At 35.9% G+C, this 25034-nt stretch overlaps 1 protein-coding gene across 9 annotated transcripts in view; it reads left to right on the forward strand.

Annotated features, from left to right (window-relative positions):
- Positions 1–25034, forward strand: part of ANKS1B (ankyrin repeat and sterile alpha motif domain containing 1B) — a 407265-nt gene that overhangs the window by 28813 nt on the left and 353418 nt on the right. For all 9 annotated transcript variants that reach the window (XM_063154820.1, XM_063154817.1, XM_063154828.1 and 6 more), the window contains exons 2-3: positions 16867–16947; positions 20571–20727. In XM_063154820.1, the coding sequence (XP_063010890.1) occupies positions 16867–16947; positions 20571–20727 (238 nt within the window). The remainder of the gene's footprint in view (positions 1–16866; positions 16948–20570; positions 20728–25034) is intronic.

The following is a 25034-nucleotide window of genomic DNA, read 5'->3' on the forward strand; positions in this document are numbered from 1 at the left end:
GAAGAATAAAAAATACTACTTTTATAGTATAACTAACTTGAGTTCTTCTTATTTTTAGTCTTGTGGTTGACCACAAGTTTGTGGTTCATTGATTTCTGCACACATAAGACAATGCAACTGAAATTAGACCTCCTTGACCTGCAGTGCCTGTAATTCACTTCATCCACCATGTACAAGTGTCAAGAAGGTAGTACAGTCTGCTACCAAATTTTAATGGCTATATTTGCAGGATACAGCTGGTAGGAGCTCAATTCACATGAACAGAATTTTGATTTCTTTCCTCTTTTTTCTTAATTTTATTTCTAATACACAATATTAATTGCATTTTGTTTTTATAGGTGTTTTAGTTTGTACTGGCATTGGTTAAGATATCTGCCTAAGTCTCTCCTCCCAGCCCCATAGCTGTGCCATTCCAATTTTCCTTCATCTTTTTGTGACTGTGGCCAAGAAATCAGTTCCTTTGTTATTGTATAAGAAACCAATGGTAAACCAGATACATTCAAGTTTGAAAGAAAAAGGGGTCCATCTTGAAGAATAGTTCAAATGATAAAATTCAATACTGTTTTATCTTTAAATTGACAGAGGGCATTTGTGTCTCTTTATTTGTAAGACAGTCTTTTTTCCATAATGTGATTTAACTGTGGGAAATTTAACTTAAAATTGGTTATGAGTATTCCAGTATGTAGTCCTGTAGTTTGGACTCTTTGTGACTCCAAGTATCTTCTGTTACAGTTTCCCATGCTCAGGTGGACCAGAACACCATTTTAGCTTCACTGTAATGATTAGGTGTGGAAATGGTGCTGTGCCACCATGTGATCCATAAACAAAGTGATACAAAATTGTCTGCTGGAATTGGAAGCTGGCTAAACTTTCAGATCAGTATATCCAGGTAAAGACTTCAATTCCTAGAAGCTCTGAATACATTATCAAACAATTTGACCTACCTACAGGCTTGTGAACTGTAGGGAGATTTAAGACAACATTTTGTAGTTTGCTTTTATTACCTCAGCCTTCCAGAAGCTGAAACTTTGTCTCAGAGATCAATAGCATGTGTCTCCTGCCCTGCTTCAGTTGTGATGAGGCTTTGGAGTTCCTTTCTTCTCTGTTTAAATTTCCTGATTTATACTTTTTCATTTTTAAGGGATTTTCAGAGATAGTATGACAGACTGGCACTATTGTAGTTCCTGGTTCCAGCATATTCTTCATCATGGGTATGGATATCCAACTCTCATCCGTGACCTGTTCTCACAAGACAGAAATTTGTTCTTTCTTCTGGAGACCATTTAATTAATTATGGAAAATAATGTCTCTAAGTGGGACAAATTTCCAAAGTTTAACTCGGTCCCTCTCACCTAAGAAGGCTTCTTTCTCCTTGATTTGTGATGACTGGGAAATCAGAAGTGAGAAATGTGTCAGTTCAGTAAGGCTTTGACTGTCTTTAATTTCAATTTATTTTGTATTGGTGAGATTAATTCTTATTTCCTGCCCAGTCACTTCTGGCTTCCTTCTGTACAATATGAAGTTTCTTCCAGAGTCCCTGTTACGAAACTTAAATGTAGGTATTTTTTGGTGTGGAGGATTTTCATACCTATGCCTACATTTTGATTTTTTTGAATCAAAAAAGGGCTGCTTTTTTGGTAAGTGTTCTTTCTGCTAAAAAGTTAAAGACATTCATGCTGCTATAGCTGTTAGCAATATTTTCCTGGAATAAGGTCATTCTGAGTCCATTGTGGATTCCTTTCTTAAATTTTTACTAGAATGAGACTCCTAGACTGCCTTGCAGGTGTAAAATGCAGTTTGGATGCACTGCTAGAAATTTCCATCAATATGAGTGTGCAGGTGAAGGAGGAGAAAACAAATTAACAACAGTGGTGTATTGTTTGGGATTTTCACATTTACAACTTTCCTCCCCCTTATCCCTCTATCCTGGTGTCGAGCAGTCAAACAATGAGCTAAAAAAGGAATTGGGGTCAGTGTACCACTGCTTCTCCCTTCTATGCTCTTTGCTGGGAGAATCAAAAGCATAAAGCAGAAACATGAGGTGTGGGCCAGAGGCTCATCCTGATGTGTCTGGACCTAAACTCAAAACAGTGTGCTCTTGCATCCTCTGAGTGATAAATGCTGCTGGTGAGCGACAGGCTTCTGCCAAATTTGTGACAGGAATGTGAGACTGCATCTAACTTTAATGTGCCAGGGAACATTTCTGGGTACTGGAAGGTGCCATGTGGCACTCGCCCAAGCCAAGAGCTACCAAGCACAGCTGAAGAATGGGTATGTGCCTAGGGCCTGATAGACAATCTGGATGCAGCTATCCTGTTTAGAGGGTTTGAGTAGTGTAGGTGTGGAGCATTCTATGCCAGTATGACCTTAGTGCCAGAAAATAGTTCCAAACATGTTTAGTTTACTATTGCTGGTGCAGCCTGAGTTCCTAAATGGTTCAGAGCTGAAGTGACAAGAGGATTGACATGGCATTCAGGGTCTGGCAGAATGGGGAGTCCTAACCTGCATACAACCATGACATTTTCTGGGAGTTAAGCAGAGCCAGATAGTTTTAATGATATAGATTGTGCTTTGGTCTCAACAGTATATAAACATTCTAGATCCCAGACTGTCCACTGCAATTTTGTAAATGAGGCCTGAAACAACTGTGCCTCTGTGACATGGAAGAGTAGCATGTAAAACTCTACTGCCTAAAAATGATTGTCTGGAGAATCTGTTAGGGATGTTAGGTTGTTCAGAGTGACTTGGTGATGTGGGAAAGACAAAAATCAGTTTCTGTTTGTAAAATTTAAAATGCAGTCTTGTACCAATTTACTTCTGTATTAAGATTTTTTATTTTAGCAGTGGTGGCTGCAAAACTGAAGCTGTAAAATTCATCTTGCCATTAAAAAAAAAAAAAACCAAGCTATTCTGAAGTTATTTCATACCCTAGACTGCTCCTAAAGTTTTGTCTTCTATGTGGCAGAACTATATGATTAACTATCTTAAAATTTTTGTTTCATGTAATGAGCATCTATTCCTTCATTGGTTGGACAGTTAAAGTTTTATGTTTTACAAATAAAAAAAAATCAGAAGTTTTGTTTCTGTTTTGTTTGCTGTAGATTTGGTATAGTTTTAGAATTTCTGCAACCATGAACTGCATTCTGGTATTCTGTTTCCATGCCCAAGGAGAAATTAACCTTCCAGCTTTGATTATGCTTCTAGAGAAAATATTTACAACTTCTCTGTGTATTCAGTCTACTCTGAACTGGCATGATCAAAGTCTGTATGGAATCAAGGCTGTATGGAATCTTTATGCTAATAATGTACCCCCGATTAATTCAGTGTCGCAATTATCAGTATATAGGAGTAATAATGTGTATGTCTTTTCAAATCGTGCTATGTATGATCATATCAATTTGGGTTGAGTTTTCATGCCTTTTAAGATGCCAAGTTCCTTCATATCACTTTGCACTCTTTTCAGGTGGCTTTGTGAAAATCCAGGAGATGGATATTCTGGTAATTAGATGATTCTAAAATGTTTACCTTCTACTACAGCCCCCTCAACCTAGGAGAGAAATGTTCCTTGATTATTGCTAACTTATGCTGTCAGAGCTTCTTTGCCTGTGTGGTGGGACTGTGGGGGCCCAGCCATGAACTACCAACTAGCTGGGCCTCGGCCACTTTTAAAATTTAATTCCAGTGGAAGGATATATGTATATATATTTGGGTTTTCTAGTGTGACTCCAAATATGACAAGTGTAGTTTTGGTCAGCCCTTAAGCACTTGGGGGAATAAATGTCCCTCTTCTTACTATTTGAAATCGAACTGTGCCCCCTTTGGTGAAATGATGGCTTCATCTGAGTAATTTTACAGCCAAGATTGAACTAACAGTCAAATCTTCTCGATGAAAGTGACCTTAGAATGAGATATAGTAAAAGATCTTTCTTTCCAAGATAAAAGATAATTGAAATTTAAAGTGAATTCAAATCAGGTAGATTCAGCTGGGGTGTGTTTTTTCAGGGGGTTTTGTGTTTGGATTCTTCTAAGAGTTAATAGTAAGTAGCTTCTAGAGAACCTAGCCCATGTGTGTGTCAGAGGCCTTCCCATCTCCATAATTTTCTAAAAAACCTACAGCTTTCTGAAGATTTCACAAACAAGGATGCCTTCCTTTCTGTGAATATACGATCTTTAATGGGAAAAAAAAGGAGAAATTTATATATATAATAAAGGAAAGTTGGATGGAATCTGCCATCTACACATGCATTTCATAAAATTTTTTGGAATATTATTTCCCTTTTTGTTGTAGGCCAGTCTAGCCTTGCATGATACATTTAGTTTAGTACCTAAGGTATTTAGTTGGGGATTGGTTTTTTTCCTGCTCAATTATATAAAGATTTAGGAGCCTTATTTGGGTTAAACACAGCTAAAAAAAAATCACAGTAGTTGTTCCATGAATCCTTCGGGTACCATAGTGCTGATGCTAAGTTAGAGAGAGAGATGTGATGAATCATTTTGCATGGTGTCTCATTGTGGAACTGGGATCTGTCCTGCAATGTGTTTTGGGTTTTTTAACCTATGATATTAGGAAGACTATTTGCAGACAATTTTGGGTTCTCTTGATATCTCTTACCAAATAGGCAGTTCAGACAAGACATTAAATTGTTCCTGTTATGGGCTGAGTCTTGTTATATATTTTACAAAAAGGTATTTGCCAAAACAGATTTTGTTAAGCATCTTATCAGTTCAATTTAAAGGAGCAGAAAGATGCTGAAAGTTGCTGAAAGACTATTCTTTAAATACATTCCCCCAAATTTAGCCTTTTTATTTTAACATGGTTGAAAAGTTCATGATCTAGAGAGCTGCAATTCTACAGAGCCCTTGCAATACTTTTGGAGTAGGTCTCAGGTTTATTTTCTAGAAAACATTCCACAGTAAAACTATTTGAGGTACAAAGAAGATTTCTTTCTTGATGTGTAATTGGTTTTTGGAAAATTTTGAAACACAGTGTTCACTTTAGATACATCTGGAAATAATTGATGGGTTATTGTTCTTTTTAAGCTCTTTGAAAGTCTATGTCAGCCAAGTCTTCCTTTATAGTAGAAGCTTCTGTGTCATTTAAACCTCTTAGTTTTGGATTTTGTTTCTACATTTGATAAGGCTTTTAAATAGAGTAGAAACAATAACTTGTAATGGATTTAAACAGGGAATTCTATGATAAATAGACTGAAAATTTACTGAATATATTTACTGTAATTCCATTTTGCCTTCTAAGCTCTGTGTCATAAATGATTTTGTTCAATAGAAAGTGTCTTGTTGGATGAATTAATGTTTTCTGAGTGATCCAAATGATTGCTAGCATATCTTAGCAAATAATTTGTCAGTCATGTGATGGATATGACCTTTGTAGTTATTTCAGTAACAGTGTTCAGGAAATTTTAAATGGTGATACATATCTGAAAGCTTTGTAAGACCTTTGTAGTATGTCACTGAAACTTCAGTCTCTATTTAAAGTATGTTACTTGTCTTTGTGAAAGTAATTTTTTGGTAATAAAAGTATTTCTAGTCATGATCATAGTAATGCTTTGGATGCTGCTGAGGTAATTCTGACCTCTGTTGGCAAAGCACAGCAAATGAAATGTGTGCTGAGTAGCATCCTTCTGTTTTGATATTATTTATTTCAAATATGACATATGCTGAGAGAAGAAATTAAGGAATTAATTCTGTATTTTTGTTGTTGGAAAGCTTTTTTCTGTCTTACTGCTCCAGTTAGCTAGAGCATAGCTAGCTAACATAGGATAGAGAATTAATGCTCAAACTGTCCTCAGTTAATAACATTATCTCATTTAAAGTTTTGTATCATGCAATAGTTTCATCCAGTATCATTCTTATTCAGATTTTCTATGCTATGCCAAAAGCATTTGAAAATTTCACATTATAATAGCTCTGTGTTCAAGACTAGATGTTACAATGATTCCATTTGAGGTTTGCAGTATGTCTGATAAAGACCAATCTTCAAGGCTCTGCAAAAACTCAATTAGTGGATTGATTTTGCCCAGTTGTACTTAATGCAGTAGCTAATTTCCTTCCTTATTTAACTTGATATACAAGAGAAGAAATGTTGATTGTAATCTGAACAGGTGTTAATTTTTTTCTATACAATGACTATCATTTCTATAATGCATTTGTCATATCTATATTTCATGTCTTTCCTAAGCTGTGTCCTTGTTAATGAAGTTAATGCAAAGCTGATGGAAAGAGTGAGTGTTAGCACTTGGATGGAGGCAGTCAACATGCAGATACTCCATGACAGCATTCTAGCATATGCAATAAGAGCACCTCTGATTTAAAATTGTTTCTCCAAAGAACAGACTCAAATTGTTTAATATCTGTTATTAAATATAAACATGTTTGTGTTATACAGTTCATTATAAAGTCACCCCAGGACAACAGGAAAGAGTTTTAGTACTCTTTTGATTCATTTTGATCAAGGTTACTTTCAAGTACCTTATAAATACCTGTAAAAATGTACTCTTGCACACTTGTGATGTTCCCTGACTTGCTTATTGTCTGCTTAGGCCCACGGAGTCGGAATAACGAAGGAAGTATTCTACTGGAAATCACAAATTATATGCATATATTCTACATATGTTATAGATCATTGATAGACATCAAGAGCCTTAATATCTCAGGATTCATGTTTAGGAAGTGAGCTCCTGGAGCTGTAGTCTTTCACAGTTCTAAGTTTAGGCTGTTATGGCAGGCTGTCCAAACGGGTTGGACATTATTGCTGCTGTGATGACATGAAGATATGGAAGCTTTGAATAAGGAATATGGGAAATCATGTGGAAAACATTTAATATCATGTGGATGCAAATAGAAGTGAGACTCTCTCATCTGTTACATTTTCATGTCAAGATAGTGAGGGATTGATTATGTTGATGCAGGGATTAATGTTAATATAGTTGATTTCTGAATCTCATTTTCAAATCTTAGCATAAATTGAGAATGAGATGTGAGATGGCCTTCAAGAATCAAGGGGAAATAGAATTGTGCATTTCTTTTTGTGTCTATTTTGCTAGTGTCTGAAAGAATTACTCTACTTTTGAGGAAACCCCGATGAGGAAGGACAAGGTATTAAAGCCAGCTGAATTGCAGACTCTATATATAGCAAGCTCTGTTCTGTGTCCTAGAGCTATAACAGTCTCAGGTTAGTTTCTAAGATGAACAATCTTTAGTACTGGATTGAGGTCACAGATCTAGCAGCATCCATATTCAAAAATCTTTGATGCAAATTGTTACTCTTTCCAGTGCTGCTTCCAGTGCCAGAGCTTCAGGAATTTTTATTCCACTTAAACAAATGTCAGTAAGTGTTCCAGGATGCATAATTAATCATTTAGAGGTTTTTAAATCTCCTTTTCTAGTAAATATTGACTTTGTCTCTCTGTGATAAGAATGTGTTTAAAATTGCAAACGCCATGAATTTATGCTGGATGGGAACACTGTATTGGATCTCCAAAAATGAATTGTGGAAAAAGTCTCTTTTCTTACTAAAGATTCAAGGTCAGTTGAATTAGGAAAAAGAATTGCTAAGGGAATATCTTTCCTAATAAAATATATCATCATATCTGTATTCTTGAGAGAAAGAGAAATATGACTTTGCTTCCGTTTATTTCTGATAAAAGTAATATTGGAGTGGCTTTTAAAAATTTTTATTTTAATGTCAGCTTTTTTTTTTGTGAAAGGAGGAGTCAGAATGGTCTTTCTGAGGATGTGCTCTGCTCTTCAAAAGAGAATAATGTATATACTAGACCTCAGCATCCATGGGTATATTCATACAAGTCTATGCAATCTAAAAATCATAGAATAAGCAGAGTTGGAAGAGACCCACAAAGGTCATCAAAGTCCAACTCGTGGCCCTGCACAGCACCATCCCCAGGAGCCACTCCCTGTGCCTGAGAGCATTGTCCAGATGCACCCTGAGCTCTGCCAGGCTGGTGCTGTGACCACTGCCCTGGGGAGCTGTTCCAGTGCCCAAACACCCTCTGGGTGAAGAATCCATTTCTGATACCCAACCTAAACCTCCCTGGACACAACTTCAGGCCATTCCCTTGTGTCCTGCCACTGGTCACCACAGAGAAGAGATCAGTGCCTGCCCCTCCTGTTCCCATCACAAGGAAGTTGTAACTGCAATGAGGTTTTTCCTCAGTCTCCTCCAGGCTGAACAGAGCAAGTGTCCTCGAATGGCTTCCCCTCAAGGCCCTTCACCATCTTTGATGCTCTCTAATAGCTTTATATCACTCTTATATTGTGGCACCCTAACCTGCACACAGCACTCGTGCTGAGGCTGCACTAATGCAGAGTAGAATAGGACAATCCCCTCCCTCAACCAACTGGTGAGTGAGTATTTGATGCACTTAGAATCATGAGATATGCAAGGATATTCACAACCACTCAGAAGACTGATTTCTGTTGTGATTATAGAAAAATAATTATTGTTTATGTAATTTCACTAAGTATTAGTTGTCTAAAAAGAGTTGAAAGAACCCAGTATTTATTTATAGAGGGAGTTTAATATATGAATATATGCATAAGTGTTGTATTCACACTTAAAGATATAGACAAGGCAATTAGCCTTTGTTATATGGCTGAATAGTAAATAACACAGTGACTGTGTTCCTGGTTAATCTTGATCAATCTGTAGATCTTATACAAAGTGCATAGGTCTGATTCATAACAAATACATAGAACCCAACCACCTCATATGTATTAGGGAACCCAAACGAAGGATACAATGAGTAGAGTTGCTCTTCATAGGAACAATTAATCTGATGCACTTCAGCATTAGCTGTGTGGTATTCTTTCAGATTGCTCAGATCACCTAAGATCATACATACCTCTGGCAATGGTTTTAGAATGATTTACATTGCTTAAACATAAATTATTTTACTTATAAAAGGTACTGCCTGTTGATCTGGTTTTGGACTGTGTATTTTCATAATTTAGTAGTTGTTCTTACAGCATTCTTCTGCAGGATGATGCCAAATGAGAGGTAACATTTTTTCCTGTCAGAATGACTGTACTTTCAAGGACAGAAGCCTGGATTCAATCCAAAGATCTGTCTGACTCATCACTGACAAGCTGGAATTACTATGGTTCTCTGTGGACTAAGCAAAACCCCAGCTTGTCCCTATAGACAAGTGGAATACAGAGGAGCCCTTATGTCATAGCTGATGAAGGCTTTCTCTCTTTTAACTGCTCCAGGCAAATTGGTCTTGACTCTAAAAGCTAACGAGTACTAGTAAGAAGCATTTTGCATTCTGAATATAGCCACAGTATTATACAGTATACTCAGCCAGTGTACTTCTAGATAAGTAGTCCATAAGGAATGATGAAGCCAGACTGGTTAGGTAAAGGTCAAATGCAAAGTTACCTTATATATGACAGATTTTTAAAGTAAAGCATAACTGATTTCCTATTCCATTGTGTGACATCATCCTGAAGTCAATGTGTTTCTCCTTTTGGAGTTATTTAAAGTGATGTAACTATTAAGACTATCTGGATAAAAGTACATACCCTCAAGGGAAATTGATTGCAGCTTCGAGTAAACAGAGTTCTAGCTCAGTTAAAATAGTTCATGTGACTTCTGTTCTGGTTTAGTTTTAGATATTAGCATAAAGAGTATTTAATTGGAGAAACTGAGTGCTCATCAACATGTTTTTGCTAGATAGATTCTTTCCCAAACTGGGTATGCATAAATTTGCATGTAGTTACACATGCACAAACTGTCCAGTCTGAAGAGTTGTAGGATGTGCCTCCCAGTGGTCTATGTCAAGACCTGGTTTCTCTAATATTTTTTAATATAGATGTCTTAACCTCAGAGACATACAGCTACACAACTGGCTCCCAGGCTACTTCACCTACTTTGCTGACTGATCCATCTTGGTCTTCTTAACCAATCACACACTGTCTTACACACCCACATTACAGCAGCAGCCTCTGATCCAAGGTCTCCCTCCAGTTTCTGGTATGCAGACCTCATTTGCTCCATTTCCTGGCCAGACTGACATATATTCTCAATTACCCTCATCTGGCTCAGGTGTGGGTAGTTTGGCCCTCATACATGCACACAGGATAGAGGCCCCTGTCCAGGGAAATAGAATCAGAATTTAGTAAGATTGAGTGACCAGCCTATTGTGCTGCAGAACCAACTATACACAACTGGTCAACCCTTTTTGTCCCCTTATCCCTGTATCTCCTCAAACTTGTTCCTCCCCAAATCACCTAAGTCCATCCCTTTCTCTGCCTTCGGTTCCTTCCTAAATATCCCATTGGAAAACCTACTGAATCCACATGTCCCATAGCCCTAGACAGTGGTGTCTCTCAGCTTGAAGTGTTATCCAGCATTGTTTCATGTTGATATGTGTCACCCTTAGGCAGTGGGGTGGAGGCTCTCACAGCACAGTTTTGAGAGAGACCCCAACAAAGTGTGTCTTTGCCTGCTGTGGTGCTGCTGTGCCCTGCTGGACTTGCATGGATGGGCATTTCATGCACTGGTGATCTTCTCTGATGGGCTCCAGAGTAGCAGGGCTAGGGCATTACTTGATTCTCCAACTCTCTGTTGTCCCTTTGTGCTCCTTTATAGATAAACAGGAGGTGTTCATCACAACCTAACATGTGAATAAGAATTTGTGTAGTTTCCAGTCATCTCAGTACTATTCCAGCCGTTCTTTGGGTACTTCACAATTGTAATGTCCTCCTTTGCAACTTCTATAATTTCTCATCTCAGGAGTTCCTTTCAAGTTGTCTCTTAAGTCCTAACTCCATCAAAATATGCTTTTGTAAAACCTTTTTCTTTCAACTGCATTCTTTTATCCTGAGGTTATTCAGGATAAGGCCATATTGAATATTATGAGGTTATTCAAAGGGTAAGTCCATATTGTATCTCTGTAAAGTTCATCATGACTAATCTATTCTGGATAGCCAGGACTTTGGTGTGGGTACACACACAGTTTGTGGTAATTGGCAGCAGAGCCTCATCCCTAATGGGCTGCAGCTGTGAAAAGCAGGTGAACAGCATTGAAGGTAATGAGACCTGGAGTGCCCAGGTGTAGTGACCAGTCATGAGAGGGAGCAGAAGGCACACAGGTGCAATGCATGTACTATGAGGGTATAAAAGGTTGGGCTGAAGAACAAGGGCAGCTGCTTGCAGCCTTCTGATGTGGTATGGTGCTACTCCGTATGGGTTGAAGCCTTCTGATATTGTATGGTGATGCTCTGTGTGTTGTGGCCTTCTTGACTGTGGTGTGTGCTGCGACACTTTGGTATTTCTGTGTCTGGCTTCCTGCCTCTCCTCAGCAACACACTGACTTTCAGTCATTTATAATCAACCTTTTCATAGTGCTTTCCACTGGAGAAGCAATGGATGGCAGGTTGGACTAATGATGGCATGGGTATCATCGTTCTCTAACCAAAAATGCAGTTAGTAACAGCAAGAATGGTAAGTGAGCATGTATCTCTGAGGCTATCTGTTGGACACTAGGTTAGTTGCATACTTTTAAATGCTGCCACCCTACTCCAAATTTTAGTCTGGGCGGATGTAGCCTGTTAAATCTGCTAGTGTTCATTTAGTAATGATTCTTCACAAAACTTGAAAAGTAATAATTACTGCTAAGGTACTGTTTTTTGAGTCTTACGTTGTTGGACATGGTCCTGTTCTTCTACATGTTTTTTTTTTTAATTACACTTTTTACTTCCATGCTTCTGTTATCACTCAAAGTGTTGATCCTGCTGATTGCATATTTGGAAACAGATCTTTTTCTAACCCACTGTTGTAGCTAGCTCTAAGTATAGTAATGACCAAAGGTTGTATACCAAATAATCACACTCATAATGTGTATTGCTCTTGCTATATCAAATAGAAATCACAAATTGAAGACACTCAGTATGGAAATGAGATCACAGTTTGGTGGAATCCTCCAGTATTGCAGACTTACACTGAGGCCAAGACTGTAAACAGATCTAGGTTAAAGAAAACAAGTGGAATAAACTGCTTTAGAACCTGAACTTGAGTAACATCCATAATTTCATGAATAAGTTGAAAATGAATTTTGTTGCATTATTTATATTGAGGAAACTAAACAAGAGGAATCAAAATTAAATAAGTGCGTTCAAAATTGAGTCACATTTCACACTGATCTGACAAAAGCACTAATTTAGAATTATATATACAAGAAGTGTTTAGCATAAGATCAATATTAACTAAATTGGTAAGACATTTTCCATTCTCTTTATTTTTAATTAAAATTTAAAAAAATTATTTTAATTTGAGACTTTTCACTCTGTTGCTTCATGCAACAGGTTTTTTTGATAATGAAAAGATAGCCTTAATCAAAATATCATCTACTTTTCTTACTTTAATACCTATAAATGCTCCTGTTTGAAATTAATCCTAAAATACATATTTCAGGTTTTTTTGCATGTACAGTTATTTTTTAGACTTTAAAGTGTGACTTTTTTAGAAAGTTTTGTCTGCTACTGGAGGCAAATATTTAAATTTACTTTCTTTGAAGTCATTTGAAGACATACATCAAATTCAGCAGAGGAGTGTTCATAATAGGCAAAACCATCCATGAAAAAGAAATATATATATTTTTTAATAGGATAATATATTTGGCATAACACTGGATTCTAACAAAGAGGAATCCATAGAAAGAAAAATCACATGTAGTAAAAAGATATGCTCCTATATTTGATAAGTAATATTATTAAGTTATATGGGTTAGAGCAAGAGTTGTCCATTTGGTGTATTTGTGCATAAAATAGAGAAGAGGAGCTATTTTTCTGCTGTTCACAATAAGTAATATAATTATTAGGTATCTGAATGATGATACATATTATTGTGTAAAAGACTGCATTTTCAAAATTCTCTGTTAAGTTGTCCATGTACTTTGTATAAACTGAGTTTACACAACTGAACATGTCTATGAATGTAGGCAGAGCACTAATAAAGAGCCTGGCCATGGGTTTAAGAAACTTTAGTCAGTGTGTTTCTGCCAGATTAACAAAAAGCATGGAAAATTTGGGGGATTTTGGCTCAGAACAAGACAAATTCCTGTAATGTGTATTTATTCTGTGGAACACAGGAACAGTAAGAGGCTGTGTAAATCTGAACTGGTTTCTAAGGCTTTTAAAAATGCTTTTCCTTGTTTACCAGGAATATTTTCCTTTCATCTTAGCAAAACTCCCATGTAAGGACCAGAAATATTATTGCATAGTCATGAAATAGTATAATGATTATGGAATGATATAATGCAGATATAGAGAGAAGAAATGTGATGCAAAAATCATGCGTACCTTGCAAGCATAGTTCTTTTACTATTGGTGGAGAGGTTGTCTGTGTGATGACTAACTGGTAAAAGCTTTCATTTCCTTGCTTTTCTATTCATATGTGTGTAACAACAGCCACTTCACAATTATTTCTTTCCAAAAAGCATAGCAAAATAAGAAATCAATTGACTAACCATCATTTTCTTTTATCTGTCATTTTCATGTGTCTTTTAAAATTCTCCTCTTTATATGTAACTACTTAAGCTCATTAAAGAAAATAACAGTAATTTTCTTACCAAGTAAAGAGTATTTTCAATTAATATTTGACATCAGTTCATGTAAGGTCAGTATTCTTTGTCCACAATGAGAGCAGACTGTTGAGGAGATCTTTCAGCTTTTAGCAATAATGTAAATAGTATAACATTTGTTTCTTTGTGCCTTGCTTTGGCAAGATGTAATGGAAGAAACTAATTGATCATCGTGTTTTAATTCACCATTGAATGAAAACTAGTTTTTTTTCCACAAAAAGTAGGTTCAATTACTTTTTAAAAATTAAGTAATGGGAAGGTTTAATTTACTGATGTACATGGGAAAACAAATTCCTAACTTACTAATGCGTGTCACATTAAGAAATTTGGTTGACTGCATCACTAGAAGAAATATGCTTTTGAGAGCATTCAATATTAACTATTCTGAAGAGCTGCTAATTTTCTTTCAATGAATATTCTTTTCTGGCAAATGAATGGTGGTGTTTGTTTTCTGCCAGATCCTCTTTTGTGTTACTGTTTTTAAAGATACTTTAATACACAGATAAATCAATATATTTAATGATTCTTCACATATCGTATATGTTTATGATACCAAAGGAGGGATCTTTAGGTTTTCCTCAATCTCTATTCCACTTTTGTTTGAAGTCAGCTGCTTTCTATGGAGCTTATATATGACTGGACTTCTGTCCTGCTGTGTTCTAAAGGCAAGAGAAGAGCTTTAGCTGAAGCTGGGAGTTTTAGGATGTAAGGATTTTTGTTCAGATTGTCCAATTTGAATTTAATTTGATTCCCAGTTATCAAAGCATAAATATCCTGTGTATATATTCTGGACCTGTTGCAATGCAGGACCTTCTGGGAGAGGATTTGAGCACAGGCCCAAGAGAAGCCAAGTCCTGCTTGTGTTTGCTGTGTTCTGTGCTTTGATAACCACACTGTGATTTTAAGCATGCCTTTGTGTACCCTTTGGGAGCTGACAGTGATTAGTCTGTCCATCCTGTCTGATGTCTCTGGTGTTATCAGCATTTACTCGTTGTCTTTGGTCCTTTGCCCCTCAGCTGCCCAACCTGTGTGTCATGAGGAGTTTGACACAGGTGCATTTATATACTCTCTAACAAAGTCTCAGGGTTTTTTTTTTTTTTAAGTCGATATAGTTTCAGTTGAAAAATATTTCCTAAGACTGGAGTCAGGAAGTAAAACAATGCTTTAATTAGTGAATGGATTAAAGAAGAAAATTAGAATTAGGGGAGAACAAATGAGGGTTATCTTAGGGAATTTTGGTAGGAGTTTGGGAGTTTGTAAGTTTTTCTTTTTTTTTTTTTTTTAATTCATGGTGCCTAGTGCATCATGAACAGTACATGAATTAATGGATCCCTGCACTTAAAAAAAAAAAGCCAATAGACAAATCCTAACAACTCTAAGTCAAACCAAGCAAATTATAACCATATCATAACTATATAAATTGTTCTGATTGGTAGTGGTTTTTTTTGTAATATTTTAAATCTTACTTTCTATGCCACTCCTTGTTTTCTTCATTCTCCTATAAACTGGTATATATATCAAAGGATGAAAATATAATTCAATAAATAAACAATAATTGATAAACACTGTGCAAAAGTATGAGAGGTGGTACCTCATCAATACATAAGGACTTATTTCCTTCTAATAGAAAGGAATGGTTGTCTTTGCCATAAAAATAACATCTGTCTGTTGCAGAGGAGCTCGCAGTTCAGGGACTCAATTTTTACTATTCCTTGAACTTAAAATTATTTCCTCTAATTGAAAAGATTAGAATGACTTGTCTTATCTGTAAGTTGCCTTCTGTAGAAAAGATCATCTGTAGATGTCTGAGCAGATTTTTTAAAAAGTTGCTTTTTCTTTTCTTTGCTTCTTTGGACCCAAGAAAATAATTCAATCCTGTTCTTCCAAGAAATTAAATTGCAGAGAGAGGTGAGGTACCCAGCATTATGTAGAATTATGCTCAGTGCAGAACACAAGGTTTCACACAAATAATTCTGTATGCACACAGTATTACTTGTAGGAAAACAACTGCTTAAGTTTATGAGCTAATGAATCATTCAAGTACACACAATGAAAAAGAGACCAGTCTATACATATATATATATATATCCACACAAGGGAATACTGATGTATTCCCTTGTGTGGATATATATATATATGTACAAATATATATATTCCATTTTATAGGTAATAAAATGCAGATTCAATGGTAAATCTTAAAAATCATTTGTTAAGTATACCATGTCATTTTACTGCTGTAGATAATGAAAAATGACAGTATGAAAAATTCTTTTCACTTATTAGCTTCAAATTATTTTCTTTAAACAACAGCACTTAATTCTAATGTATGAAGTGAAGGGAAATATGTCTTCCCAGTGACTATTTAGCACTGTATTAGAAACTAATGAATATAGACTAATTCAGGAATCATTATTTTGTGTTCTGGAAGTTTTAATACTAATGATGAAAACTGTTACAGAAAAGTAAATTGCTTCTGTCAAGGATACAATCAGTTTCAAATTTGCTGCTTGCTGCTTCTCAATGCACCTCTGTTATCCAATTTCCAGGGCTTGGTTTAGTTGTTGGTTTTGGGAGATTAGCAGCCATGTTTTCCACTTTGAAATAAAATATGTCCTTTACTGTTTTTTAGAAAGCCCATAATAGATCATGAGACTGGTTAAACAGGACGTGTAATGAGGCTGTCTGTAAAATACAGCAAGATAACAAAACTTAATTTAATTAACTTATTTTTGAAAGTGCATCTAATTTATTTAAAAAATATAATCGGCTAAAGGGGGAACAAAAATATCAAGGTAAATGAAAAAACCCAGATTTCCTGCCCCTTTAAGCAATATGATTGGTTCTCACTAATCTGATGTTTGTTTGGTTCTAGACTAACTGACCTAAAGACAATGAGTACCTACTTGTGGAAAAGTAGTACAAAATCAGATGATAACCTCAGTGTAATTACCAGAGTAATAGAGGGAGAACAGTTCTAATTGAAATGACTATTCTGTTATTAGTCTTTGAGTCTGCCCTACATAAAGTTCATGACTCTTATATAGATGGATGTGTTAAATTATTTTTATAAATAAATTATATTGATATCAAGATGACACTTGCTATTTTAACTTTCTTTCAAGGTAATTCATCTCTTAATGTTTAATCACACTTGTTGCAGAGATCTTCAGGTTATTTGTAGATCAAATTTCTGACACTTCTGTACTTGCCAAGCCAAAAAATTAATATCACAATTTTGCTTTATTTGCAGCATCTGGCGAGGACCAAACATAAACTGCACTGACAGTTCAGGTTATACTGCTTTACATCATGCAGCTTTAAATGGACACAAGTAAGTGCCTAACATTTCGTTTTTATCATTTTTAGAATGATACTTAAGTGTGTAATGCAAGAAAACATATTGTAGCTCTGAGGTTTGTACCAAAAATTGACAAACCTTGACATATTGAAGTGCCTTTTTTCCAAATGGAATGAATTAATATAAGATGTTTTGACAGTGTCATCAATATCAATAAGTAGTAATGACACATGGGAAATGTAGTTTAAAAGCCATTGATTCTATACTGCTTCTTCCAAATTCTTCCTCGGTTTTGGGAAAATTTAGCGTTGTTGCTGCTGGTCTTGGCTGTAGTTTTCATTGCTGGGAAATTGCAGCAGAAAATATTGTGTTATATTTCTGTATGTATGCACATATGTGTAGAGTGTGAGCATTTCAGGAAGCAATTGTGTGAAACAAAGAACAGTAGAGATTAATCATTATCAAAGCAAAAGTAACATGGAAAGAATATTTAGTAATTATACCCTTGAGAGCAAGGGAAAAAAAAAAAGGGGTATTTTCACTAAATAAAGTTTTGACATAAAGTTTTGGTTAAACTTCTCTGTGGGAGATGAGGAATTGATCCAAACCCAGTGAAAATTAAGATTGGTCAGCATGCATTTTAATGTGATTTTGGACTGTCCATAAAATAACACATAATTGTTATTTATCTTACTCATTGCAGAATTTTTGCCTCATTTGAATGAAAAATTTAAACTTTAGGATGTCTTCAATTGTATTCTAGAAAGGTGCCTGTTTCCTTTAGGATGGATCAATCGTTTGATGAATATGGGATGTATTTTCTAAATAAATATATAATATAAACTCTTGAACTAGATATTGTGCATTTTTCAAAGTTTAGCTGTGTAGGAAGGTTCAGAATCATCCATTAATATATTTTTACTTCCACATAATTAGGCCTAAGTTCTTAAAATGGTCTGTTAATCTCAGCGTTTTTGTTCATTATTTATGGATTCTTTTGCTATTGCTAATTTTTGACCAACCAAACCCTAAGCACTGACTTGCAAAGATTGCTGATTTTAAATAGATGAAAACTGGGATTGGTATATTTAATACTAGCAATACAGTAATAGTTACACAGAAAGTTAAAAATATTGCTGTATAAATACTGAAACTATCAGAGGTTCAAGTGAATTCTAGCAATATAAAGTCTGAAAACACACAAAAGCCAAATCATGATTTTAGACCAAGTATTGACCAAACTTATTCCAAGGTCAGGGAGGACTTAAAAATGTGGACTTATGTACAGCAGCAGATATAACTACAGCCTTTGAAAAGTTCTGTGTTGGCTGCCAGGACCCCTTACACTCTCAGCAGGATAAGTAACATTAATTGAAATCACAATTATACCTTGTTATATTAAACTGGAATACATCTTGAGGTATTTTTTGATAAATCATGAGGGTTTCAGGACCTGTTGTTACCCAAGCCATTATACTGATCCTGCTGCAATGGTAGCATGGACAGCAAGAGAACTGGACAGATACCTGGTGGTCCTAGTTTTGTTATTTTAGTCATTACAAATAACCAATACATTACTCTCTATTTGAGTTTTCAGACTTGATATTCAAAATGAAAATGGCATATGATTATTTGACACAAGAAGCTGCCCACTTAGAAGTTCCTGTCTTTTAAAAACTTCTGGGACTTTAATTTTTCCCATTTTACACTAGGTTGAATGTGAGAGATTTCAGAGTTTTTCAAGAAAAGCAATAATTCAATGATTTGCGGCTGGGATACTTGGACACCATTGTTCAAATCTTGCTTGATCACTGAATGTGATGAATGCCCTCCTTCTTGGTCATTGTGGGATCATTTTCTTTCTTTGTGAAACTATTCTGCTTTATATAAGTAATTAATTATATCTGGGGCAGGCACTGGAATCTGTTTCCCTGAGTAATTTCACTTAGCCCAGTAATGTTACTGGGCTAAGGACTTTGTCTCCTCCTCTCTGAAATGTATTTGTACAAAATGAAAAAGTTCTACCAAAGGACTAAAAAAGACTCACCCTAGATAAGTGTAATGGGTCAGGGCATTCTTGAAGGATGGAGGAGATGCGTGTTCTATTTTGTAACTCAAATCTCATAATAGACTCTTCCCAAAAATTCCTGTATGTTTTAATCTATAGATTTCATCTGTGCAGAGCTTTTCTTCTGATCTTCTTCTACTCAGCTCAGTTTAGGCTTCCTTTGTTTGGTGTTCCTTTCACAGGAACTACTGTGTATGTCTAGCTCTCATTGGATGATTTACTGCAAACTATTATTTAATGGGAAATCTCTCAAACCTTAGGTGTACTAAAAAGTTTCCCTCAGGAGTCATTTTTCTGGAACTTTTTGTGCAACAGGAATCTTTCTGTAGTGGACCTGCTCTTTTTTTTTTGGCTGTTCTCATGGAATTTGACCGTGTCAGGAGTAACCAAAATCCAGCATAAATTTTCCTCAAAGCTGAGATGTGATGACTCCAGTATCTTTTGAAGTCAACTGGCAGTTTCTTTTGTGCTGGATATATTCCCTCATAACTCACATTTGTCTTTCAATATGCAATTAAATAAGGTTCTATCAAGGTTGGAAGAATAACGGCATTAGATTTATTTTCTGTCTTAATTTGTGGTCATTTTTTTTGTCATAACATAGGCTACATTAAGTTCCCTCCCCTCAATGATTTTTTTGAGCCAAATCAGTAAGTCTTTCCATATTTGTAAAAAATGTGCATAGAGCTGCCCACACTGGATCATAGATTCTCTTCGCTTAATAACTAAGGAGGCCAGACCATGTCAAACTATGAGACTACAAATGCAGCAGCAAGACAGAATTTATTTACTTTCTGACATACTTGGTAATGTTATCGTACCACACAGCTGATTTTTAGTTTAGCTTTTGAAGTTAAGTACAGGAAACTGCTTAAAAATCAGGGATGCAATATACCAATTTATGCTAATCTTTCACTTAATGTATGATAAGCCACGCCAAAAGGAATATAAAGAGAATTAAAATGGTAATAAGTCACTTTTCCCATCACTGCTACAAGGCAGTTGAGTGTGGAAAATGAAAATAGCAGTTATTTCATAGAAGTTATACATAGAAGTTATCTCATAAATCTAGCTAGATCATCATTAAATTGTTTCCTAAATATCTTTGAGATAATGCCTTAAAGAAGAGGAAAGACTATTACTTAGCCTTACAGTAAGAAATGTGTCCATCAAACTATCCTCTTGTCATCCTGCCTCCAGAGCTCAGCTGTGATGGAGACAAGAGTACTTGTCTGCCTTTAGTGCCTTGAGGACATGCACATGTTCTGTACAGGAAAATTCCAGAAATAATTCTAGGGCCAGGTGATCCTATTGAAAGAAACAGATTCAGAGATCTGATGATAATATTGTTGATGGTATTCATAAGTAAGAATCATTAATATCAATTAATAGTTTTTTGTCTATGTTTCACTATCTATTTAATGTTCAGAAATTATTTGTCTTCACTTTTTGTAGCGGTTTTGCTTGAAATATAGGTTTGTTTTTTTTCTATTTTCCAGGATAAAAATATTGGTCAAATGCATGTTCATGTAAAAACTTAATAAAATTAGTTTTCTGTTGATTTTGAGATTTACCTCCTGTTTTCTAGGGATATAGTTCTCAAATTACTTCAGTATGAAGCATCAACTAATGTAGCAGATAATAAAGGTTACTTTCCTATTCACTTGGCTGCTTGGAGAGGAGATGTAGATATTGTGAAGATTCTCATCCATCATGGACCATCACACTCCAGAGTGAATGAACAGGTGAAGTGATAAAAAATATTTGTGTATCATCAGAAAAAAAATCCAGCACATATTCTATGGGTTTGACCAATTTATAGACAAGTTTAAAAAAGTCTGTTTTCCATTGTTTCAGTAATTTCTTCTCCAAGATTGATAAAATCTTCCATTATAAGCATACCAGATACCTTTCTTCTGAATAGGCACTGACTTAAAGAATATTAGGTTTTAAAAGTATGCAAAAACCTTCTGTTTGCTTTGGAAAAATCACATGAAGACATACTCTAACTTTGCATCTTTTTTTGTATGGTTGTAAATTTGCAGTTTTCTACTCTGAGATACTAAGTTCCTGAAAATCTTTGAGATAAAATTAATATCCTTGGTATATTTTAAGAGTACTGTAAATAATCAGATATGCAGAGGTAAATATCAAACCAGATGGGCTGCATGGATGCACATGCAGCAGAAAGGATAGATAAAAAGAAAGCCCAAGAGAAAATTATTGAGAGTATTACAGTGTGTAAGGGCAGTATAAGCATGTTGCATTCTGCTGTCAAACATATGATACACCTTCTGTTTTTATTCTGTGTATTCTTCCATGATCCATTCATAGGAATAGTACTTAGAAATAGAAAGAAGCTGATTAAAATTTGACACCATCTAGGCTGAGCTGCTTAAGAGCTGGAAGTAGGCTGTGAAATGCAGACAGCAACCATTAAACAATTGCATTTGCCAGAGTAGTGTCTTGGTTTGGAAAGACAGGAGTCTGCTACGGAAGGCAGGAGCCTCCCCTGAAATGGAGAATGTAAACCCTCCCCACCCCTCAGAATTACTATAAATTTTAAATTAAGGGGCTCTCAGGCAAAAAATATGGGAGCAGGAAATAACAGTTCTTTAATAGGGAAAGGAAAAAAATAAAAGGATAAAATAGACAATGCAGTACACTAAAACAGCACTGACAGAGTCAGAACTCAACCTGACACCCTGTGGGGTGTTGCTAGCAGTCCAATTGGAAATGTGGCTGCAGTCCTTCTGGAGTGTCAGGTGTGGTTCTGTTGGAGCAGGGGGTCCTGTAGAGAAGGATGTATTCTTCCTCTGAAGATCCAGTGGAAGAAGACAGCTGCTGTTTCTCTGGGGAATCCCATGGAGAAAGCCATGCCAGAGTCTCAGAATCTTCTGGATTATATCTGGGTAGCAATGCTTGGCTCCCCCCTCTGGGTGGAGCATCTCACAATGGGATGTTGTAGTTCTCATCAGTCATGCAGTGACATTCTATAGTCTGTTATCAGCAATTTCCCCTCCTGAGGAAGGTGTGAATGTGGTCACTCAGAGAGAGATAAGGCAAACTGCCCACTTTGCAAAGGTAATCTGCCATACAGATGGTAATGGAAAACAAGTGCATTGCAATCTTCAACAGGTAGTCAGAGACTTGGAATGTGAAGGTGGGAGTCAGCTCCTAATTCAGATCTAAACTATAATTGCCTGCATTGCCTGCATGGTCACCTTTTGGTTCCACAGAGGTCTGGGCTGTGTAATCACAGGAGCCAACAGGGCTATCCAGATGACTAAAAGAGGGATTTGTGTCCAAAGACAGAAATGCAGGATCTTCTGAGACCCTGCAGTAACTGAGACATCTGCATGGGCCTGAGAGTGTGACAGAGGGTGCTCAGAATTTTCAGGTCCTTGTGGAGAGAGTGGTGAAGTCCAGGTATGGTCCCACCTGGCACCGCACAACACCTCAAATGGCAAAGTGCAATCTTACATATTAATTGTTCTTTCAGTGCCTACAGTAGTGTGGCCAGAAGGCAAACAGTGAGAAGATAAGAAATGGGTGACCTTGATTACAAACACTCCAAACACCATGCTTTGAGTAATCTATTTGATATCTGAGGTTATACACCTAGCCATTGGAATCCATACAATAACTAAGATATGAATATCAAGTATTAGTGCAGGAAATATAGGAAAGTAAAGTAATAAAATATGTCCATGTGGCAGTCTTCTGGGATATCCTGTAATACTCTGGCACATTCAAGAAAAAAACAATACTCAATATTTGTCATTTTGTGATTTCAGTTTCAGATTAACATAATTCTCCAACTTTCTCATTCTCATCAGTTGTTTTATGTAGGATGAAACCAGTTGAACTGTAGGATTAGCTTTTGTCAAGGAGAGGTATTTTCAGTTTTATTTATGCAACAAAACAAAAAGCAACTATTGAATCGTGTGTCATGCATTTGCTTGAAGACATTACGTATGTTCTACTGACAGAATACTGGAAACTGTGTAGGAGCTTCCGAGAGGCTGAGAGCCAAAAAGATATTTCGGTAAGATCAGAAAGAGAAATGTGAATTCAAACCTACTTCTTCCCAATCCCACATATACCCTCAGACTTTAAGAATATTGTCAGACTTGATTAGGTGTGCTGTATCTGCTTTGATCACTGGAGCAAATAAGCAGGGATGCAGCTGATACTTCTAAACACCACTGACTCAAAAAAGGTCCTTCTGTTTATGTATTTAACCCAAAAACCTTACAATAGAAAATGTGTGAGCAATCCTCACAAGAAATGTTGCGTCTTAAGTCTTTTAAGGGCATCTTGATCTCATCAAACTTTGAAGTTAAACTCACATATACAGAGTTTTTCTGACCTTGTAAATTCCTTAATGTTCCACTCTAGGCAATGGCCAAGTTTAGCGTGTGGACTACTTTGCTGGCACCTACTTCCCTCTGCTAATTATCACTGTGTGCAGGAGAATATCCTCTGTATCCCAGAAAGAGGGAATGTCGTGTTGTTACGGAGCCACCTCCACCCACGTATCCTCAAATAACACCTGAGGCATCCTCACCCTAACACCTGTTGTGCTTTCCCGTGAGCCTGTAGGATTCTGAGGCCTTTGCTTATTTGCAGATAGGCTCTGTAAGGCAGGTGTCTCCTCAATGATCTATTAACTTCTCTCTCTGAAGCTGTGGCTTCTAAGAAATCCTGGACTACTTTTCTTTCCTTTTTCTTCTGAGAGCTGGAGATAAGGACAGCCATATTTCATAACATTTTTTGACCTCAGCAAATAGTGCACTCAAGCCAGACTATTTTTTTCCTCTGTTTTTTTTTGGTAGTGGTGTTTTTTTTTTTTCCAAGAATCACATTAAGATGTAATTGTTTGCATTTTAAGAAAATTTTGTTCATGATTTAAAAATTTATTGCAACTAATTTGTAACGTGTTTTTGTTTTCATCTATCTGATTGAAATTCTGTGTGAAAGAAATGCTTCTAAAAACTTATGGGAAAGCAGTTGGATGACTGAACAAAGAAATAAATGACAAGCTCGTGATGCATAAATCTATATTAGATGAAATAATTTTATTTGGTATATTGTAAATTGATGAAACTGCATTCTACACTTTGAAAATGCAGTTAAGTAGCATCATATGCAACCATATCCAGCATCTAAAGCTCTGAATGCCCCCTGCTGTTCCTATTACATAAAATTGGAACAAACAGTAAAGAGACAAACAGCTGAATGACAATTATATTATGGGGGTAGTGGAATGTAGCCTGGCAGCTCTACACACAGAGAATGGTTAGAGCATAACAATTATGTATGAAGAATTCTATCATTGTTTCATGTAGGAGTCTTAGTTGATAGGCATGGTGTATGTTTTAAATCACAAAATACGGTGACATTGCAAAAATGTAGGGTTTAACTTCATTGAGGATTTAAAATTACGTAAACTATAAACTGAATTAAAATAGTATGAGATTAAGATTTGTTAATTGATAATAAAACAAAAATGTGTGCTGTTAACAGTCAAACTATTTATAATTTATTTCTGCAAAACAGATCTGGATAGTTAAAATATTTATTGTGGCAACTTTCATCATAAAATTGCATAATTGATAACAAATCCTAATTTAAGAAAAAATGTTTAATAACAGCCACATACAGGTCAATATGCAGTGCTTGGTTTTTTCAAGAAAAAATCCCTGATATTATTCAGGGATAAATATAAATATATCCTATTAAATATATAAATTTCTTATTAAATATGAATAAAATATATTCCAATTATATATATACAGAGAATGAGTTGTGAAAAATTTACAGGAAAAAATGTGAACACTTGTGAAATTTTTATGGATTCAGTGTGCTGTAGAATTTGCTTTTGCATCAAATTGTAATTGCCACAAAACCCACCCACATTTCTTTAAAACCACTCAACAATTCTTCTGGAATATGAAGAGAGTCCAGGATGCATTCATATGATGTAAACACCTAAATTTTAACATATTTGCGAAGTTCTCCAAATCATCCAAATGAAACACGGACTTCT

Source organism: Melospiza melodia, chromosome 4 (genome assembly GCF_035770615.1).
Source record: "Melospiza melodia melodia isolate bMelMel2 chromosome 4, bMelMel2.pri, whole genome shotgun sequence".
Lineage (NCBI taxonomy): Eukaryota > Metazoa > Chordata > Aves > Passeriformes > Passerellidae > Melospiza > Melospiza melodia.